We start from the raw sequence: 18,433 nt of genomic DNA, 5'->3' as shown, positions 1-18,433 counted from the left end.
AGAGATTCTACATATTCATTTTATATAAAGGTGGATTCTAACTATGAGGTCAGCACCCACTGAAGAAACCACCCTTCTCCTACCCTTACCCACCCGTGCCTCTGCTCTTTATGAAGTATTTAGAAGTTACATTTTTCTTTTGGCCAAGGATCAGAACAATATGGATACTAACATTTGCTGTTGAGAAAAATACCCATGTCAGCTGCATCACACTCTCCCAGAATTAAAGGAGTGGCATCTCTTAGTTGGCACAAGTTGGGGACCCAGAACCCTGCCTCAGCCATGGAGAAGTCCATGCTATCTATTTGCCTCCTTCATGCCAAGTTGGCAAAGGTTCATGCTCAGTGCAACTCTATCAGACATCAAGAAAATTTGCCTTTGGCCCTACACCAGACACACCCAGCCACACTGCACACTGTCTTTTAAGAAAGTGTTACATACTTCATTTCCAAGAATTTATCAGCTTCCTGCCTGATGCTTAGGGAATAGTGATGTTTGCATTTTCAGCTAGAGCAATAAAACTGTAAGTGTGACACATTCCTTCTCGAGGTCCCACCAATGATCATACATCTTCCAGTTCAAGGTCCTTGATCCTTTGTGGGGACACTGAGGATTGAAGAGAGCAATGACCCTGTGTTCTAGACTTTAGTCATTCTCACAGTCCATCAGATAAAGATGGGTGGAGCATCTCCAACAGATAAAATCTAGGGAGTGCCAGGTTCCAATGAATAAGGCAAGTGAAGCAACACAGGTAAGCAGGAGTTAGCAGGAGGACCCCATGGCCAGACTGCCAACCATGAAGGCTGGCTGCGGGAAAGGCCATCCTCCTTGTAGACAAGATCAGGGGCATTTTAAGGATCCCCACAGGAAAGGGATCAGTACCAGCCTAGGCCCTCCAAGAGGTCTACTCCTAGATGGTTCAGAGACTAGGGCTCTCGGAGAGCTGAAAGTCTACACTACTCAAAAGGAATCCAGAATGTCTAGAGTAGCAAAAAAAGTTCTCTGCTGAGGCGCAAATCTTTACGTTCTTTTCCTAAAGCCCCAGACAGGAGACTGGCCACAGTTAAGAGAATTCCACCCCTACCCCCAAGTACAGAACACATTGGTTCAATATAAGCCATCGATTCAGAGCTCTTTGCCGCTGCCTCCCCTCTGAAGAACAATCATCTGCCATGCACCCTCCAATGTAACATCTTTCGGAGATAGCTGTTTCCAACTCCTTTGTAGTTTAAAATAAATAAATAAACAAACAAAAACGGGGCCCATTTCAACTCTCCCCCAACACCAGCTTTTCCTTTGCTACCTCACTTGGTGTCTAGGCACCCTCAGGTGCCTCTCTGCAGAGGCCCTGGGCCCCAATGCTGCTTCTCAAGCCAAACACAAATACATCACATCACAACTGGAAATTTCATTGTCTAACACTGGGGGACTGGCTTAAAAAACCACAGTACAGCCATGTGATGGAATACTATGAAGCCACTGAAAACTAAGAACAGAAAAATCACAGACTACCTAGTGACAGGAAAAATGTTCTCCATTTACTGAGTAAAAATGAGCAATTTGATAATTAGTGTATTATCTGAATTTTGTCTAGAAAATGCACGTGGGGATTTTATGTATAAGTATGTATGTGCATATATTAATATATAGAAAAAAGAACTAAAATGTTAGTGATTCTCTAGGGATGGAAGAATCATGGTTATTTTCTCCTGCTTTTATGTATTTTCCAAATTGTATAGAGAATGTTACTTTTGTAATAAGTAAAAACAATCAAAATTATTATACCATCCCCAAATAAAAGGTTCTGTGCTATCTCAGGTCATACACTCCCCGCCAGCAGGCTGCCAAGCTGGGTGGACAAGATTGATGCTATCAGTCTGGAGGGAGTCCCCAGCCTCATCCTTCCACTAGCTTCATCTAGAACATGAAGGTGGCCCACAAAGCCCAGACACACCCCTACCCCTTGTCCAGCTTCCAGCCAGGTCTGCACTCACCAGTTCTGCAGTAAGGGTAGGCATTCCATGCCTTTTCATGTATATTCAGGGCTCCCTCTGGGGCCAGCATTCGAACAAACGTGGGCACTTTGCTATAGTGAGAAAAAGGGATTATGAAGAGAAATGAAGAGAAGACAGTGGGCTTTTACATCACATTATTCAGGCCACAGCTCCAGCTTTTTCAGTGGGGATCCAAGAAACAGGCTTCCATGAGATAAGCTGGCTGTTCTGGTGTAGGAAAAGCCACCTGTTAGAGCCTGGCACCCAGCTCTGCTGGCTACTGACACCCACCACAACTTGTGCCACCACCTATCAGAAACAGGACAGCCACCTGCTATGGCTCCTCAGTCATGACACATATTTCCAGAGCTCTGTGCCCAAGGCATGGTGTAATGATAAGGCATAAAGGAGACAACTCAAGAGTGAACAAGTCAAGGATTATGGCCAGGGTGATTAGCTGACTAACTTACAATACAATGCATGGGATCCAGGTAATCTGGTCTGCTTTTCTCAGAGAGAAAACCACCTCTCCAAGATGCCTCAGGACCATCTGCTTCTCTTCTTCTATTCTTCTTATCTCAGGTTCCAAATGGTTCATATATTCCTCTGTCTTGGTTTCTAACTGATAACCTATAGTCTTCACAGGCTCTAAATACCTCATCAGCTCTAGTGCCTTAGGCTAAGAGCCAAATAGCCCCAGTACAGTCCTATCTCAGGGCACAGAGCAACCCGTCTGAGATTCACTCACTGCTTCACTCATTCAAGCGAGTATTTCTATGTGCCAGGCAGTAGGGATACATACAGAAACCAGACTTGGTTCCTGCCCTCAGGGAGAGTCCAGCCTAGTGAGGAGTACAGCTAAGCAGGCAAAAGACAACACCGTAAGTACGTGCCATGTGAGCAGAGAACCTTAGAGGGCAGGGGCGCAGAGCACTGTGAAAGTGGGGGGCATAATGGACTGAAGAGGCTTCTCAGTGAAAGTAGGGATTAAGCAAACATGGAGAGTAATAGGACTTAACCACACAAAAGGATGGGAGTAGAGTATAAAAAAGCTGGAAGGGAAAAGTGCGGTGTAGCTGGTGCAGGGTACAAGACAGGGAATGGCAAGGGAACATGGAGAAGCAGGTCATAAAAGATCTTTAAGTTATGTTAGAGAGTGTGGACTTTATTCTGACAGAAAAAGGAGGACATCTATAGCTTTTAAGTGGGGAGCAACAGATCTGTCTTCCAGACAGGTCACTCAAAGCTGTGTGGGGAATTGGAAGGTAGCGAGATAAGCTGCTGGCATTCCAGGAAAGCTCTGTAGTAACACTAGCTGGATATAAGCCTAAGGACCAGAGTCTCAGAGTTCCAGCAATAACACATTAAAATATCAAAGTGTCCACGTTTCAACAAAAGAGTACAAAACATACAAAGATACAGGAAGTGATGGCCCAGGCAAAGGAGAAAATTAAGGCATTAGAAACTGTCAAGTGAGGGAGACCAGACTTGGGACATACCAAAAACTTGAAAAAAAACGTCCTAATTATGATCTAAGAGCTACAGGAAAACCTGGATAAGAAGCAAAAGGAAATTAGGAAAACAATAAATGAATACAAAGAGAATATCAATAAAGAGATGGAAATTATGAAAAGGAAACAGAGAGCTGAAGACCACTGTAATAGAAATTTTAAAATCCCCTGAAGGGGTTCAACAGCAAACTGGAGCTTGCAGAAGAAGCAATGAAATTGAAGATAAGACCCCTGAAATCATTCACTTTGAAGAGCAGAAGGAAGAAAGAGTGTACAAAAGTCAACAGAGCCTAAGAACTTGTGGGACACCGTCAAAGCATACCAGTATTATGTATTGTGGGAATTCCAGAAGAAGAAAAAAGGGGCAGAGAGAATAGTCAAAAAACACCATGGCTGAAAACTTCCCAAATTTAACATGAATATACACATCCAAGACTCTCAATGATCTCCAAAGAGGATAAACCCAAATAGACCCACACCTCAGCATATTATAATCAAACTGGCAAATGCTAAAGATAGAGAGAGCAGCAAGAGACAAGCAGCATGTCACATACAAAGGAGCCTCAATAAGATTCAGTGTTGGGAAGTGGATATGGTTCAAGTGTTTGGACTCCTGTCTGCCATATGGGAGGTCCAGGGTTCAATTCCCAGGGCCTCCTGGTGAAGGCAAGCTGGTCCGGGCATCAAGCTCGCTTGCATGGCAAGCAGGCCCACACAGTGAGCTGGCCCAAGCAGAGTGCTACTCTGCACAGCAAGCTGGCCTGAGCAGAGAGCTGGCGTAGGAAGATGATACAACAAAGAGACAGAGGAGAGACAATAAAGAGATGCAGCAGACCAGGAAGCTGAGGTGGTACAAGAGTTTGAGCACCTCTCTTCCCACTCCTGAAGGTCCCAGGATTGGTTCCCAGTGCCACCTAAAGAGAAGACAAGCAGACACAGAAGAACACACAGCAAAAGGTCACAGAGAGCAGACAATCGGGGTGGGGGTATGTGGAGTAAAGAAATAAATCTTAAAAAAAAAAAAAAGATTCAGTGTTGATTCCTCATTGGAAACTAAGAAGGCAAGAAGGCAGTGGGATGACACAAAGTGCTAAAAGCAAAACATTGCCAACCAATAATTCTATATCTGACAAAACTGTCTTCCAAAAATAAGGGAGAACCTCCCTCAGATAAAAGCTGAAGGAGTGCATCACCACTAGACCATCCCTACAAGATGCTAAAAGGAGTTCTGCAGGTGGAAACAAAAGGGCACTAGACAAATAACTGAAGCCACATGAGAAAAATAAAGATCTTCAGTAAGGGTAATGACATGCGTAAATATAAATGCCAGTACTACTGTATTTTTGGCTTGTAATTCCATTTTACTTCCTATAGGATCTAAAAGGCAAATGCATAAAATAGAATAAGAATTCACTAATTTTAGACACATAAGCATGTAATGTGTGACAAGAACTAGATAAAGGTGAGAGGATAGAAGGGTACAGAAACATAAGTTTGTTATACACTGTTAAAGTTAAACTGGTATCAGAGCATACAAGATTGTTACAGATTTAGGATGTTACATTTAAGCCCCACAGTAACTACAAAGAAAATAACTGAGAATATGAAAGCTCATGGAGACAGAAATTAGAATACAGGTTGCCAGGGTTGGGGGGTGGGAGGGAAAGCAGAGATAATGCAAAGCGGGTGTAGGGTTTCTGTTGGAGGAGATGGGAAAGTTTTAGCAATGGAAGGTGATGAGGGTACTCAATACGGTGAATGTGATTAGTCTCACTGAATGATATGACTGGAAGTGGCTGAGAATTTATGTTCTATGTTTCCACAATAATAAAAAAAAGAAGACCAACTAAAGAGACAATGAGAATTAAAGGCAATACGTGATCCTGGATATGACCTAACAAGGAAGGAGAGAAGGCTCAAAAGGCATTTCTGAGATAGAAGGAAAAAACTGAATATAGATTATAAGCTTTATAGCAAGATTAAGTTTCTTGAACTTGATAACTGCTCTTAAGGGGTTTATTTATTTAAGTGAATATCCTTGTTCTTAGGAAATGTACATGATAGAAGGTAATAAAGGTCCAAAGGGCATGATGTATACAACCTAAACTTAAGTGTTTGGAAAATGGATTTGACAGGGAGACAGAGAAATACACAGATAGCTGGAGAAATAGATGGGTCAAATGAAGGACAGATTGATAGCTAGAATGACAGAGCTAGGTGGCAAAATGTTAAAACTGGTGAATCAGGATATCTGAGGGGATAGGAGTATGTTGGAGTTCTCTACATAAAGAGATTTGTGTTACTTGTATTATTACATAGGGTCTGTATATTTTTCTCACTGTCCTGTGTGAAAGTATTTCAAAACAAAGACAAGGCAGGGAGGAAGGAGAGTACAGATATGGAAAGGGGAACTTGTTGAAGAGAACCCCCCATCCTGCCTCACAGTGTGGCTCCCTCCTGGTTCTCCTCCCAGCTCTAGCACTCCAAACCCCGGACACCTTTGGCGAGCACTTTTATACCACTGAATCAGGGATTTTACCAAATGAAAATGCAATTGGTTTCAGCTTAATGACTGCCAATTAAGATTCAAATGTATTTTTCCAAGTTCTGTATAGTTATTTTTTTTAAGATTTATTTTTTATTTAATTCTCTCCCCATCCCCCCCCCCCATTGCCTGCTCTCTGTCCATCCGCTGTGTGTTCTTCCGTGTCCGCCTATATTCTTGTCAGTGGCACGAGGAATCTGTCTCTTTTTGTTGCGTAATCTTGCTGTGTCAGCTCTCCGTGTGTGCGGTGCCACTCCTGGGCAGGCTGCACATTCTTCCGCGCTGGGCAGCTCTCCTTAAGGGGCTCACTCCTTGCACATGGGGCTCCCCTACGCGAGGGACACCCCTGTGTGGCACAGCACTTCTTGTGCACATCAGCACTGCACATGGGTCAGCTCACCACATGGGCCAGGAGGCCCTGGGTTTGAACCCTGGACCTCCTATGTAGTAGGCAGACACTCTACCAGTTGAGCAAAATCCGCTTCCCTGCATAGTTTTTTAAAACCATGTCTTGTTTTGCTCTGTCAAGCTGATAGATATTTACTGTTGGGAAATTTTCAATGCCCTTTGGGTCAGGTCATAGTTAATTGAAATGATTTTTATTAGGGATTCAGTTAAATATGTGCTTTACAGTGGATTTTCATACATAAATCAGTTCAAGCTTCACTTGTAAATACTAATGGCTTTGATCCAAAGAGAGATACAAAAATCTCTCTAGTAGCTGACTTCACAATATTTATCAGAATTTAAAATACTACCTGACCCACCAATTTCACTTTTGGGAACACAAACTACAGATTTACACATACAAGCACAGCAAGATTTATGCAAAAGGATTTTTACTGGAGCACTATTGGTAATTCCCAGAAATGACTATAAATATACATCCAGAGAGGACTGGTTAAACCACTTAACAGCTTATATACAACATAAGCCTACAGATAATATGTGTAAGAATGAGGCAGAATATGCTGATAGTGAAAGACAGCTACTATATGATAAGGAACAAAATAGCAAAGGGAAGAACAGTCTGTATAGTATGATCCTATCTATGTAAAATAACAATAAAGGAAACCAACACATACTATACACATTCACATGTATACTTGTATATGCACAGAGAATGGAAGGGCCCACACAAACTAAATGCTCTCACCTCTGGGGACCAGGAGCCTGGTGGGACATGTATTACTCATATTTGAAAAAAGAAAAGAAAACTTTACATGAACAAAAAAGTACCACCTACACCCACTCTCGGGGGTGAAGCAATGAGCAAACAAACAGTAACCTAGAAACACCCCAACCATCCTTTATCTCCACTTCAAAACCAGGCCACATACCTCTGTAGGTGGTAGATCTTGTGTGTGTACTGGCCTTTCTCACCATCCTTCTCGTAGGGTTCATTCACCAGGACCTCCACACCTTCACCACCACCCGTTTCATTTTTACTGGCCTCAGCCACAGAATACAGCTGCCCCACTTGATACTACAGGAACAGAGAGACAAGAGTTATTCTCAACAGAATCTTCCTGACAGTTACACACAGTCCTGTTGCCGCTAACAGTCCAATTAGGTCACTCTGGGGTCCCTCATCTAGGAGCTCCTTCTGGAATTTCACACAAACCTTGCCCAAATTTACTCAAAGCAACTGGAGCAAAAGCTGCTCTAGAGGCTGGGTTAGTCCTCAGATGTGCTCACTATCACCCTTCCCATTTTTCACATCTTTCATCAGGGCTTACTAGGAACAAAAAAGCACGTGAATACACTTAATCTCACACAAATATCCAGAAAACAAATTATAGAGTATGAGAGAGTCCAAGGTAGCTTTTGTTCTGGACATTACTCTAATGTTAAGACCCCAAAAGAGGATCTGGGTTGGTCACTAGAAGTCTCTTTATCCCATTCAATTAAACAGGTCCTAAGACATGACTCCTGTGCTCTGTGAAATGCACAACCTCTGTTGTAAAACTGGCAACCAAACCTCCTGGTGTTTTCCACATTCCCGGTGGGGCTGAAGCAAGTGCTCCTGCATCCCAGGCTGTGCTGGGTGGGTACACCCTTGGGGTTAGCATTTACTCGGTGGCAAAAGTCTGGTTTTCCTTTATTTGGGTCACATGTCACCTGTAGGGAATTGAGTCATGTTGCCCAGAAAAGGCATGTTCAGTTCCCAACCCCTGGTCTCTGTGGGTGTGAACTCATTTGTAAAGAGGAACTTTGAAGATGTTTTTAGTTACGGTGCACCCAAGCAGAATGAATGTGGGTCTTAATCTATTATGGTTAAAGTCTTTATAAGCAAAAGAAATTAGACAAGAGAAGAGAAAGCCACAGGAAGCACAGAAGCTGGAAGTCAACGGAACCCAGAAGAGAACAAAGGCGCCACCATGTGCACTGTCACATGATGGAAAAGCCAAGGAACCCCAACTGTTGCCAGCTGACCAGAAGGTACTAACCCTGGGAGGAGGCAAGCCTTCTAGCCTCTAAAACTGTGAGCCAATAAATTCCTGTTACTAAGCCAACCCACCAGTGAAGTGGACTTGGCCCAGTGGTTAGAGAGTCTGTCTACCACATGGGAGGTCCGCAGTTCAAACCTCGGGCCTCCTTGACCCGTGTGGAACTGGCCCATGCGCAGTGCTGGTGCACGCAAGGAGTGCCATGACACGCAGGGGTGTCCCCCGAGTAGGGGAGCCCCAAGCGCAAGGAGTGCGCCCCATAAGGAGAGCAGCCCAGCGCAAAAGAAAGGGTGGCCTGCCCAGGAATGGCACCGCACACACGGAGAGCTGACGCAGCAAGATGATGCAACAAAAAGTGACACAGATTGCCATGCGGCTGACAAGAATAGAAGCAGACACAGAGGAACACACAGTGAACACACAGTGAATGGACAGAGAGAGCAGACAACTTGGGGCTGGGGGAAGGGGAGAGAAATAAATAAATAAATCTTTAAAAAAAAAAGCCAAGGACAGGTCCAGGCAACATCAATACTGCTTTAGTGTCCACATGGGATCCCAAACTGTCCCTGTGTCTTTCCAAGTTCACCTCCTAGCTGAGGCACACGTGAAAACCTCTATCAAGGGCACCAAGATTCGGCTGAGCCGAAAACAAGCAGTAGCTCCATTTCAGAGGAGATTCATAAGAACATCTAGACACTGACTCAGCAATCCTAAAGGACAGGCTGGGGAGGGACTGGTAATGCTACTTGGGAGGGGGCCCCAGGCAGAGACTAATCCTCTTCATTTGGCTTCTCTTCAGGTGCAGAGGGGAGGCTCTAAGAGGATCAGTCTGTTGGGCTGGCATCTTCCCACTTTAATCTCTCTTGATATCCTGATCCTTTAATCCCAATGAGCTAGGCAAGGCAGTTCTGTTAAGCCAAAGGGGTAATCAGGACTGGCTCCCACAAGCTACCAGTGAGGGCTACATTTCAGGCCAGAGGGTTCCCTATGGCATACTCACTCCACACCCTGAGAGAAGCCAGACTGGGGGGAGGAGGTCAGACTGAGAGCTCTGCCAGGGCCATGGTGCCATGCAGCTCTGGAAATGAGGAGTAAACCAGCCCTGCGCACAGGAGAGGGAGGGGAAAGGGCGGGCCGACCTGAGTCAGGAACCACTAGTGGACACACCCACGTCAAACAGCCTGGGCTTATTTGCTCCCCTGCAGAATACCTAAAAACCCTGTGCAGTGTGCAGATCAAAGGCCAGAAGCTAATCCCACCCCCAAAATATTGATTCAGGCCAGCAGGATGGTTATAAGGGCATGGCCTTGTCTTTTCTCTCTTTTCCCCCAAACTCAGAAAACTTTGAGGGCCTCAAGTCATGGCCTCCAAATTTGGGAAGTGAATCCAACAGTTGCATGGTGCCGTTACCATGGGAACGGTGAGTCAGGATGGGGTTGGTTACTGACAAAGCCTCGAGAAGGTCAATCATCACTTTCCCTTCTTCAACCTAATCATTCAAGACCCTGATCTTCTGGGATTAAGGTTCATGCCATCAAATGACCAGCTCCTGCTTCAGTCCTACCCAGAACATGTGCTATGGCTTTCTCTTCAGTGGTTTCTTGCTGCAAATGAGTTAATCATCCTGAGGCAGACAGATGAATTTTAACCAGTGCTTACCTCCCAAGCTTCTGCTTTAACTTTAGGCTCTGATTACCCTACCCTACTGCTTCCTCACCAGCTACAAGCAGCCCATTCTGGAGACTCAAGGTGAGTTACCCCCCATTCTTGGGTTCCACAATAAGCTATCGGTGTTCTGGACCCTCTAGCCTCACTGCCGAGCAATTCAAGAGTTGCTCCAAGGACTCTGCTGGGCCCTCTTTAGTCTGTAGCACTCATCAGTGACATTCCCAGCCCTTCATTCCAACAAGAACCTTCCTTTAAAATGATACCGCTCAGGGAAGCGGACTTGGCCCAATGGATAAGGCGTCCATCTACCACATGGGAGGTCCGCGGTTCAAACCCCAGGCCATCTTGACCCGTGTGGAGCTGGCCCATGCGCAGTGCTGATGCACGCAAGGAGTGCCCTGCCACGCAGGGGTGTCCCCGCATAGGGGAGCCCCACGTGCAAGGAGTGCACCCCGTAAGGAGAGCCACCCAGGGCAAAAGAAAGTTCAGCCTGCCCAGGAATGGCGCCACACACATGGAGAGCTGACGCAACAAGATGACACAACAAAAAGAGATGCAGATTCCCGTGCTGCTGACAACAACAGGAGTAGACAAAGAACACACAGCAAACAGACACAAAGAACAGACAAATGGGGTGGGGGGAGGGAAGAGAAATAAATAAATAAATCTTAAAAAAAAAAGTGATACAGCTCAGCATCCATTTCACCCCTAAACACCATACTGTGGTACCCTGAACTCCTGGGGGACATCTTCCTGACTGGGGGGCAGGATCATCTTATATAGCAGAGAGGAAGGCATCAGACCCCCAAGAGTAGGGTTTTGGGGCAAGGGACATATTGTTGTCTTCTGATTTTGAAAATCAGCACTTGCTATTTTTAATAAAGACAGCAAGGTCCCCAAGGGAGGTGGGTTAACAGGCCCTCCCAAACCAATACTTTGTCAGTCCAGGCACCTACTTTCTGGGCCCTGCCTGTGTTTCAGTTGCCTCCAGGATCACAGCATCTATCCAGCCTGGCCCCTGCTTTCCCAGATTGCCCAGGTTCATTCCTTTCATCCTCCCTTTCCAGAACCTGGCCTCCTCTCCCAGATCTGCACAACTCCTATCAGATGTACAGCCCTCTACAATCCTCCAGGGGGTCAGTGCCTTGCCCACCCCTCTTGGGAGCCGGGAAACTTGGATATTTGCCTTAGTTAAAGAGTGCTGCAGGCTCTCTTGGCCTGATTTTATTTCGTTTTTTTTTAATTTTTTAAGTCAATTTCATATTTGGAACAGAGTGGAAGTTACCACAGGAGCTTCATGCTGACCCTGCAAGAAAGAAAGATGAAGCCCAGTATCTGAGGGCCCTATACTGGGTGGCTGACAAACTTCACCCAGATTCAAGCTTAACTGGAAGCTTTCTTTAGGGACCTACAGATTCAGAGGAAGCAAAGGCTGAGGCTAGAGAGCAAAGTAGAGGAAGTTCAGAGAAAGGGTGGGACAAGGGAGGCTCCATGACAGGTTTCTGCTATCCTAGAGACCAACTCTGAGTCAGCACGGCCTATGAACCTTCTTGTGGCAAACACTGCCCGATTCCCATACTCAAGACGTCAGGCCTAAGAACCATAAAAGGACAGAGGGCACATCGAGCCTACTCATTATTCCCTGCCCTCCGTAAAAGGAGGGTTCTGTGTGTCTGGGTCTTCCTAGCAGTTGCCTATTGCAGCGAGGGAGGGCCTCGGACATTTCCTGCCCTGCTGGTTTGTTGCAGGACCGAAAAGAGCCACACACACTTCTCAGCCGATCACGGAGGACCCAGAAATGCATACATTTATCCCATCAATAACATGCCCCCCAAAAGGCACAGATGCAGCAGGTAAAGGAGCTGATTTCATCTCTATTCAAAGTCATCTGGCATGCCAAGAGCTTGGGGGCAGGCCAGATGTACAAATTGTTTCTTTTAGTTGATAGTGGCACCAGGAAAGTCCAAATTGATTTTCTAGTTATCTCTACCTTAGAACAAACATGAAAGCTATATGAAGGACCCGCAAAAGAATGGGCCACTGGGAGCCTAACTCAGCAAATGGTCACAAGCAATCAGATAACCACAGACAAGCAAGAAAAGGGACTTACCTCATCTACAGACACAGGCAGGATGACTCGACTAGAAAAGAGGGGAAAAAAGTATCAGCTTCAGGCTCTGAAACCTGCTCAGGCTCTTCAAGCACCAACTTAGAAGAGTATTAAGCATTTGGTTACACATGGCGCTATACCCTATAAAAAACCCAGCGAAGAATGTCCTTCTGAGTGCTCTGAGGCTAGGACCACCTGTGCCCTTCTGGCATCCCATTTAGAACTCTGATTCAGGGCGAACCTGCACACCTCCCAAACCCCCCTCCCATCCCCCAGTTACTTCCTAGACCTCTGGCTCACCTTTGGACCTGTCTTTCCCCCCTCCCAGCCCATATCTTCCCCAAAAGACTTGCCAATGAGATCAGTAAAACAGATGTTAACAAAGAACCCACCCTGCAAACTCCGAAACCCAGATCAGGATTCAGATTCAAAGAATCAGGCCCAGGGATTTACACCTCTGGGACTCTAACCTCCCAACAATAGCGCTCCAGATGAAAGGCTAGGAAGGGACAAAGCTTCTGGGAGCCCTAATCACCCTGAGAGCATGCACTAACCATCTCTGATCTGGGGCAGGGTATTACAATGCATGCTGTTACCAGCAGGCCACCAAGACAGGGCACCCAACTTGTGTCCTGACCTCCAGAAGCCATCCAAAGTCTCCCCAGCGTATCACTCTTTTTCTTCTTCATTTCAGTGACCACCCATAGCTGGGAGTACCAGCAACAACCTGCTGGAGAAGCCACAGCCAGCCAAGTCCCCACACTGGTCAGAGCTCCACAGAGGTGTAAGGCGAGTAGCACTCCTCCCGGCAGCTAGCAATTGGAACACAGAACAAGAGCCAATCCCCAGCTCAACTGTTGAGGTTAGAGGGCTGAGACAAAAACCCTTGGTGTACTCATATAAGTTAAGCCAATCCCCAAGTGTAGATTCTTAATTCCCAGACTTGGCTGAAACCCGCTGGGCTCTCCAGCGTCTGGCATGCTTGGTGAAGCATGAGTTGCTCTGCCCCCCTTCCTATGCAGTGGTTCTGCCAATCTGGCTCCTTGCTCCAGGCAGGTAAATAGTCAGCTTGTGCTTTTCTGGTTCCATAAAGGTGCCCCAGAAAGTAAGGAGCACACAGAGGGTCTGAGGGAAACAGCACACCAAGTAGAAAAGTAGCAGGAGAAACAAAATGGAATCCAAGTCTTCACTGCCTGATAACAATTGCCTCCTCCTGAATGACTCTAATAATGTAAACCCTCCAGTTTATTGGAGACTGCACTCCTCCCATTAGAGAAAGTCAACAGCGCAGAAAAATACTCTCAACTTAGAGGCCAGAATTTCTGCACCCTCAGAAGAAACTTCCTAGAAAACAATGAGCCTTTTATCTTTGAGAACATCAGCAAAATCACATCCAAGAATTTGCAGAAATCACATCAAGGAGAATCCTGTTTGAGGAAGTGTCAGAAAAATCAACAGAGACAATCTTCAGACACTGGGTGGGTACCAAGTCTCCCCCAAAAGAGACCGGCATTGGCCAATTCCTGACAGGATGCTCTGAGGCGGCTTCCTTTCAACTGCAAACCCAGGCGGTTCCCCCTCGCACCTCAGCAGCAATGGTGTGCAGTTCCAAAGGCCAGGGCCGAGATGCACTGCTGGGCTGACTCGGAGCCGTGCTCACTTTGGTGTGACCTTCACTCACACCCTTCCCCGGGCTGCAGCAGCAGCACTGCAGCCACAGCCAAGTGTCTGGGATGCCTCCCTCCCCTGACCCAACCAGGGATGTACACACGTGCCTGAACGTACACAAGGCACGAGTTGGGCAGGAAGGAAACACAGATGCCAGGCAGGTTCTGCACCCCTGGCACCTGGGACCTTTCCCTACAGGTTTTAAGGGGAGAGGACAAAAAATGGGAAGGAAGCATCTCTTCAAAACTCAGATCCTTTCTGAAGGTCTCTTCCTTCCCCTGCCTGACCTTTTCAAAACTACAGCTTACTACAGATTCTAGGATGGGATGCATCTGGGAATAGGAGAAAGGGTCAGGAAAATGGGAAAAGCCTGTCACTCTGGACATTCCAGATTAAAATCCAAAGTGACCATGCTTTGTTCCTCTTGGAATTCCAAGGCTGCTACTTCTCACCACATAAAGCTCTGAGCTCTGACTGAACTTCCATCATATTGGGTGTCAAGAAATTGAGGAGGAAGGACCTCAGAATAATGCTCTTCAGTTGTGGTGTTAACTAGGTTGACATGTGGATCTCTACTCCCTTTGTTATTGAAAGGGCCACACACGAGGGGGGAAAGGGAGAGAAATAAATGCTTAAAAAAAAAAAAAAAAGGGTCACACCACAATGTCCTAAATGTCCTCAACTCCTCCAAGAAGTAAGTCTGGTGGCCTTCACCCACAAAATGGAAACAGCCTCTGCACACCAGCCTGGCTACCAGAGTTCTACCAGTTGCTCTCTGCCAGGATAGCTCCCACTTTTGCACTTTCTGGACTTCCCATGGCTGCCCACCAGCCCTCCCTTAGGGAAAGCAGTACCACTGCAAATTCTGCATATATATGTGAAATCTCTCTCCTTTGAAATGAAAATATCCCTGGAAACAAGCTTTAAGGATGGGTCATCAGTACTTGAAAAGTTTTAGCATTCGAAACATCTCCAGGCACTATCCAATCCTAGGGATTTCAGGAGTAAATTTGTCTTCTTGCAACTCCCTCCAGGAGTCACCAGTTTCCCATCCCTCAGTCACTCAAGAACTCTTTTACTCTTCACTGTCTTTCCTTAGTTAATGGTTTTAAGGAAACCTCAAAAGCAATTTCTCCATCTCTTTGTACCAAGAATGAGAATCCCCTTAAAAACAGGCTGTCCCTACACTCCTCACCCCACACTCCAATAATACACTCATTCACAAGCACTCTGGCCTGTCCTCTAACGTCCCAGCCCTACTCCATCACCTAACTCTTTCACATCAGCCGCTGCCCGAAAGCATCTGGAATCCTCACTCACCATCCCCAAGTCCCTTCCAGTCAACCCAAGCATTTTTTCAAATGCCTCCTCCTCTGCATTTACCACCTGGGCATCTTATCACTCCAGCAACCCCATACTTCAGTCTCCTCTGCTCTATCGTCTCAGACCCTTCCCCTGTCACCCAAGCTGCCCCTGACTCCCTAGTCTTTTTCCTGTGTTCACTTTTTATATTCCTTCCCTTGACACACCAGGCAACCACTTCTCATACTCCAGGTTCCTCTCATCATGATCTTTCCCATCATTCCAACTCCTCTGCCTCAGCGGTCTTATCTGATCTTCCCTGACCCTTAGCCCTGTTCAGCCCTCAACCCCTCTCACCAGCCCTGCTTGCCCTTGTCTGTTCCTCAGAGCCTCCTGTACCTCCTCCCTTCCTCCTTCATCCTCTCAGCCCCTCCGGCATTTCCTGGCTGGCCCCTTCACCATGCCACAGGCCCCACTGTAGAACCACCCCACATCTCATCTAGTGCTCTCAATCTCCTGGGCTCCTCCTCAGGCCCTGTCTGGCCTTGACGGTCTCCTCGACCCCTCCAAGACCTGACCCAGTATCTGTCCCCTCGGTCTCACCTGAGGCCCCCTCCGATCCTCACTGTCTCCTCGGCCTCTCCTCAGGCCTATTCGGCTCTCACTGCCCCTTCGGCACCACCTCGGGCTATCCTCGGCCCTCACTGTTCCCTCGGTCCGTGCTGGGCCGCCCACCAGCTCATCCAGAGCCTCCATGCCCTGGGGCCCCCGGGCGGCCGCTGCATCCCCGCCGCCGGGCTGGCAGTGTCCCTAGCGGGCGTCCCGGTCCCCCTTTCCTCCTCGCTCCCGCAGGGCGCCGGACACTCACTACTCCTTGAGCAGCACCATGTCGCTTCGCGTCTCGGCGGCTGCTCGCTGCCCGCCCGGCCTCCCGCCCGCTTCCCGGCGGCCGTTCTCCCCGTGGCCCGTCCCGGCCCGGCTGCCTGTGCGCCTTCGTCGTGGTCTGCTCTGTCCTCGACGCTCTCGCTGCGGTCGCCGCGCTGACTCCCGTCGCCCCGGCCTCGCCGCCTCCCGCGCCGCTGCCGACGCCGCCCGGAGCTCCGGTTCCGCAGCGCCGCGCGGAGGCGGAGCGTCTCTGCGGCAACCAGAGCGTCACACGCAGCAGTGCGCGGTGACATCATCGCGGAGGCGGAGCCTTCTTGGGCCCGCCCCTTCGCATCCTTAAACGGGCCGTGGCACAGGGTCCTGCTTTCAAGGTGGGCCCCGCAGGCAGGCGATGGGGCAGTCGCTGAGCCTGCTAGGTGTGACTGTTTTTCCGCAGCCGGGACGGAGGCACCTGCGTGCTTGGGCCTGCCAGTGAGTGGGAAGTGTTGAGATCCGGGAAAAAATGATATAAAAGTGATATTAATAATAGACAAATTTATGAAGGGCTTCCTATGTACAAGTGCTTTACTTCTCAAAACCCCTACCAGAATGGTATTATTATTATCCCCGTTTTACAGGGGAGGAGCGGGATGCAGGTGTGTGTCCACCGCACCTCGTGTGCCGGCCACCCCCGATTTTAACCCAGCAGGCTGGACGTAATGTCCTTCATCCGGTTACTATTTGCTGAGTGTCCGCTGTGTACGCAGCACTCTGCTTTTGTTGAGAAGGTGAGCAAGGCAGACGCGGTCTAGCCCTCCCGCAGCCCAGGGTCAGGCGGGGCGGATGGGTGAATGGCCTCTACGAGGTGAGGCACAGGTTTGGTGGGATTACACTGGACAGGCAGCTAAGAGGGTATGAGGCATGTGGTCAGGGAAGGCACCCTGAAAAACTCCTAAGCCGAGATCTGCAGGAAGGAGGGGAGCCGCAAGCATGCTAGGCAGGGTGAAGGCAAAGGCTTGAGGCAAGAGAGAGAGGGCAGTGCAATGGGGGTACTGAAAGAAGTTTCTGGAGCATCGAGTTGGGGGCTGACGACCTGTAGGAGGTGAAAGGGGATGGTTGGAGGCAGATGCTGAGCTTCCTGGCGGGTAAGGATAAGGTGTCTGGAGTCTATCCTAAGGGCCGTGGAAAGACGCTTCAGGGTTTTAAGTGTGAGCAGGTCTGAGTGTTCCAAGTCTGCCTCTGGCTGCTGGATGGAGGAGAGAGGCTGGAGAGGGCCAGAGCTGGAGAGCAGATGGGAGGCTGCTGCAGAAATTCAGGTGAAGGTGATGGAGCCTGCTCCAGGACAGCAGTGGGAGAGGAGAATAGCACGGGATGGATTCAGGAGTCACTCAGGATGTAAAATCCAGAGGGACTCGTTGACTAGTTGGCTGAGAGGGGAATGTAAGAGAGAAAATGAGAAAATTGCCCCAGGTTTCTGGCCTGGGAGCCTGGGTGAACAGTATTGTCTGTACTGAGAGCACAGGAAAGGCAGACTTGCTGAGGGATGATAATGACTCCAGTGAGTGCAGGGTGCCCGAGGGGCATTCAGGGGGAGACAGTGAGTGGGCAGCCCAAGAAGAGGGACTCAGGAACAGTGGAGGGGCCAGGTGGCCACCTTGTGTCAATGAGACTGGTAGTCCAGGACCACCTGACTGCTGCATGTGTCGGCCACTCATTCATCGACTACTAGAATGGGGGCATGGTCAGCCCCAAATATCCAAGTCAAGTGCCCTCAGGGAAGGCTAGGAGAGGGGACATTATGACTTGAAGTCCAAGAGCAAGTGAGTGGCCTGGACCCTGGTCCCCTGACCCTCGTAGTATTAAGTAAAATAAAATGGCACTGGGCATTGCTGGGAGGGGACTCCTTTCCAAGAAGGGGTTTTCTAGAGGACAAAAACAATGGACCTGCAGGGCTTTTCTGAGAAAACAGAACATACTCTACAGCAGGGGTTCTTAACAAGGGGTCCCTGAGCTAGAAATGAAATTCAAAAAAACATTATTCTTGTGAAACATGTTGGTGCAGGTGTGATCTATTTATTAGATAATATCCAGTATACTGTGGACTTAGTAAGGGGTCCATGGTTTTCACCTGACTGGCAAAGGGGTCCGTGGAACAGAAAAGGCCAAGAACCCCTGCTCTACAGGGTTGCTGTTTAGCAACAACTGGTGCTAAAACTACTTTTGGCCCAGTAGAGTTTATCAGGTTGGATAAGCATCCCATACTGATCAATGTCTATCTGCTCCCCACTTTGTTAGATCCCTCTGTGTAAAATGAAAACTTA

At 47.9% G+C, this 18,433-nt stretch overlaps 1 protein-coding gene across 1 annotated transcript in view; it reads right to left on the bottom strand.

The window, feature by feature from the left end:
* Nucleotides 1-16,344, bottom strand: part of PITPNA (phosphatidylinositol transfer protein alpha) — a 38,287-nt gene extending 21,943 nt beyond the window's left edge. The window contains exons 1-4 of the mRNA XM_071210404.1: nt 16,117-16,344; nt 12,279-12,309; nt 7,391-7,536; nt 1,995-2,086 (exon numbers count right to left, since the gene is read on the bottom strand). Of these exons, the coding sequence (XP_071066505.1) occupies nt 1,995-2,086; nt 7,391-7,536; nt 12,279-12,309; nt 16,117-16,136 (289 nt within the window). The 5' untranslated portion in view covers nt 16,137-16,344. The remainder of the gene's footprint in view (nt 1-1,994; nt 2,087-7,390; nt 7,537-12,278; nt 12,310-16,116) is intronic.
* Between the last annotated feature and the right edge of the window lie 2,089 nt (nt 16,345-18,433).

Source organism: Dasypus novemcinctus, chromosome 21 (assembly GCF_030445035.2).
Source record: "Dasypus novemcinctus isolate mDasNov1 chromosome 21, mDasNov1.1.hap2, whole genome shotgun sequence".
NCBI classification, from domain to species: domain Eukaryota; kingdom Metazoa; phylum Chordata; class Mammalia; order Cingulata; family Dasypodidae; genus Dasypus; species Dasypus novemcinctus.
Note: the sequence above shows the minus strand (reverse complement) of the source record. Positions and strands in the feature narration are given on the sequence as shown.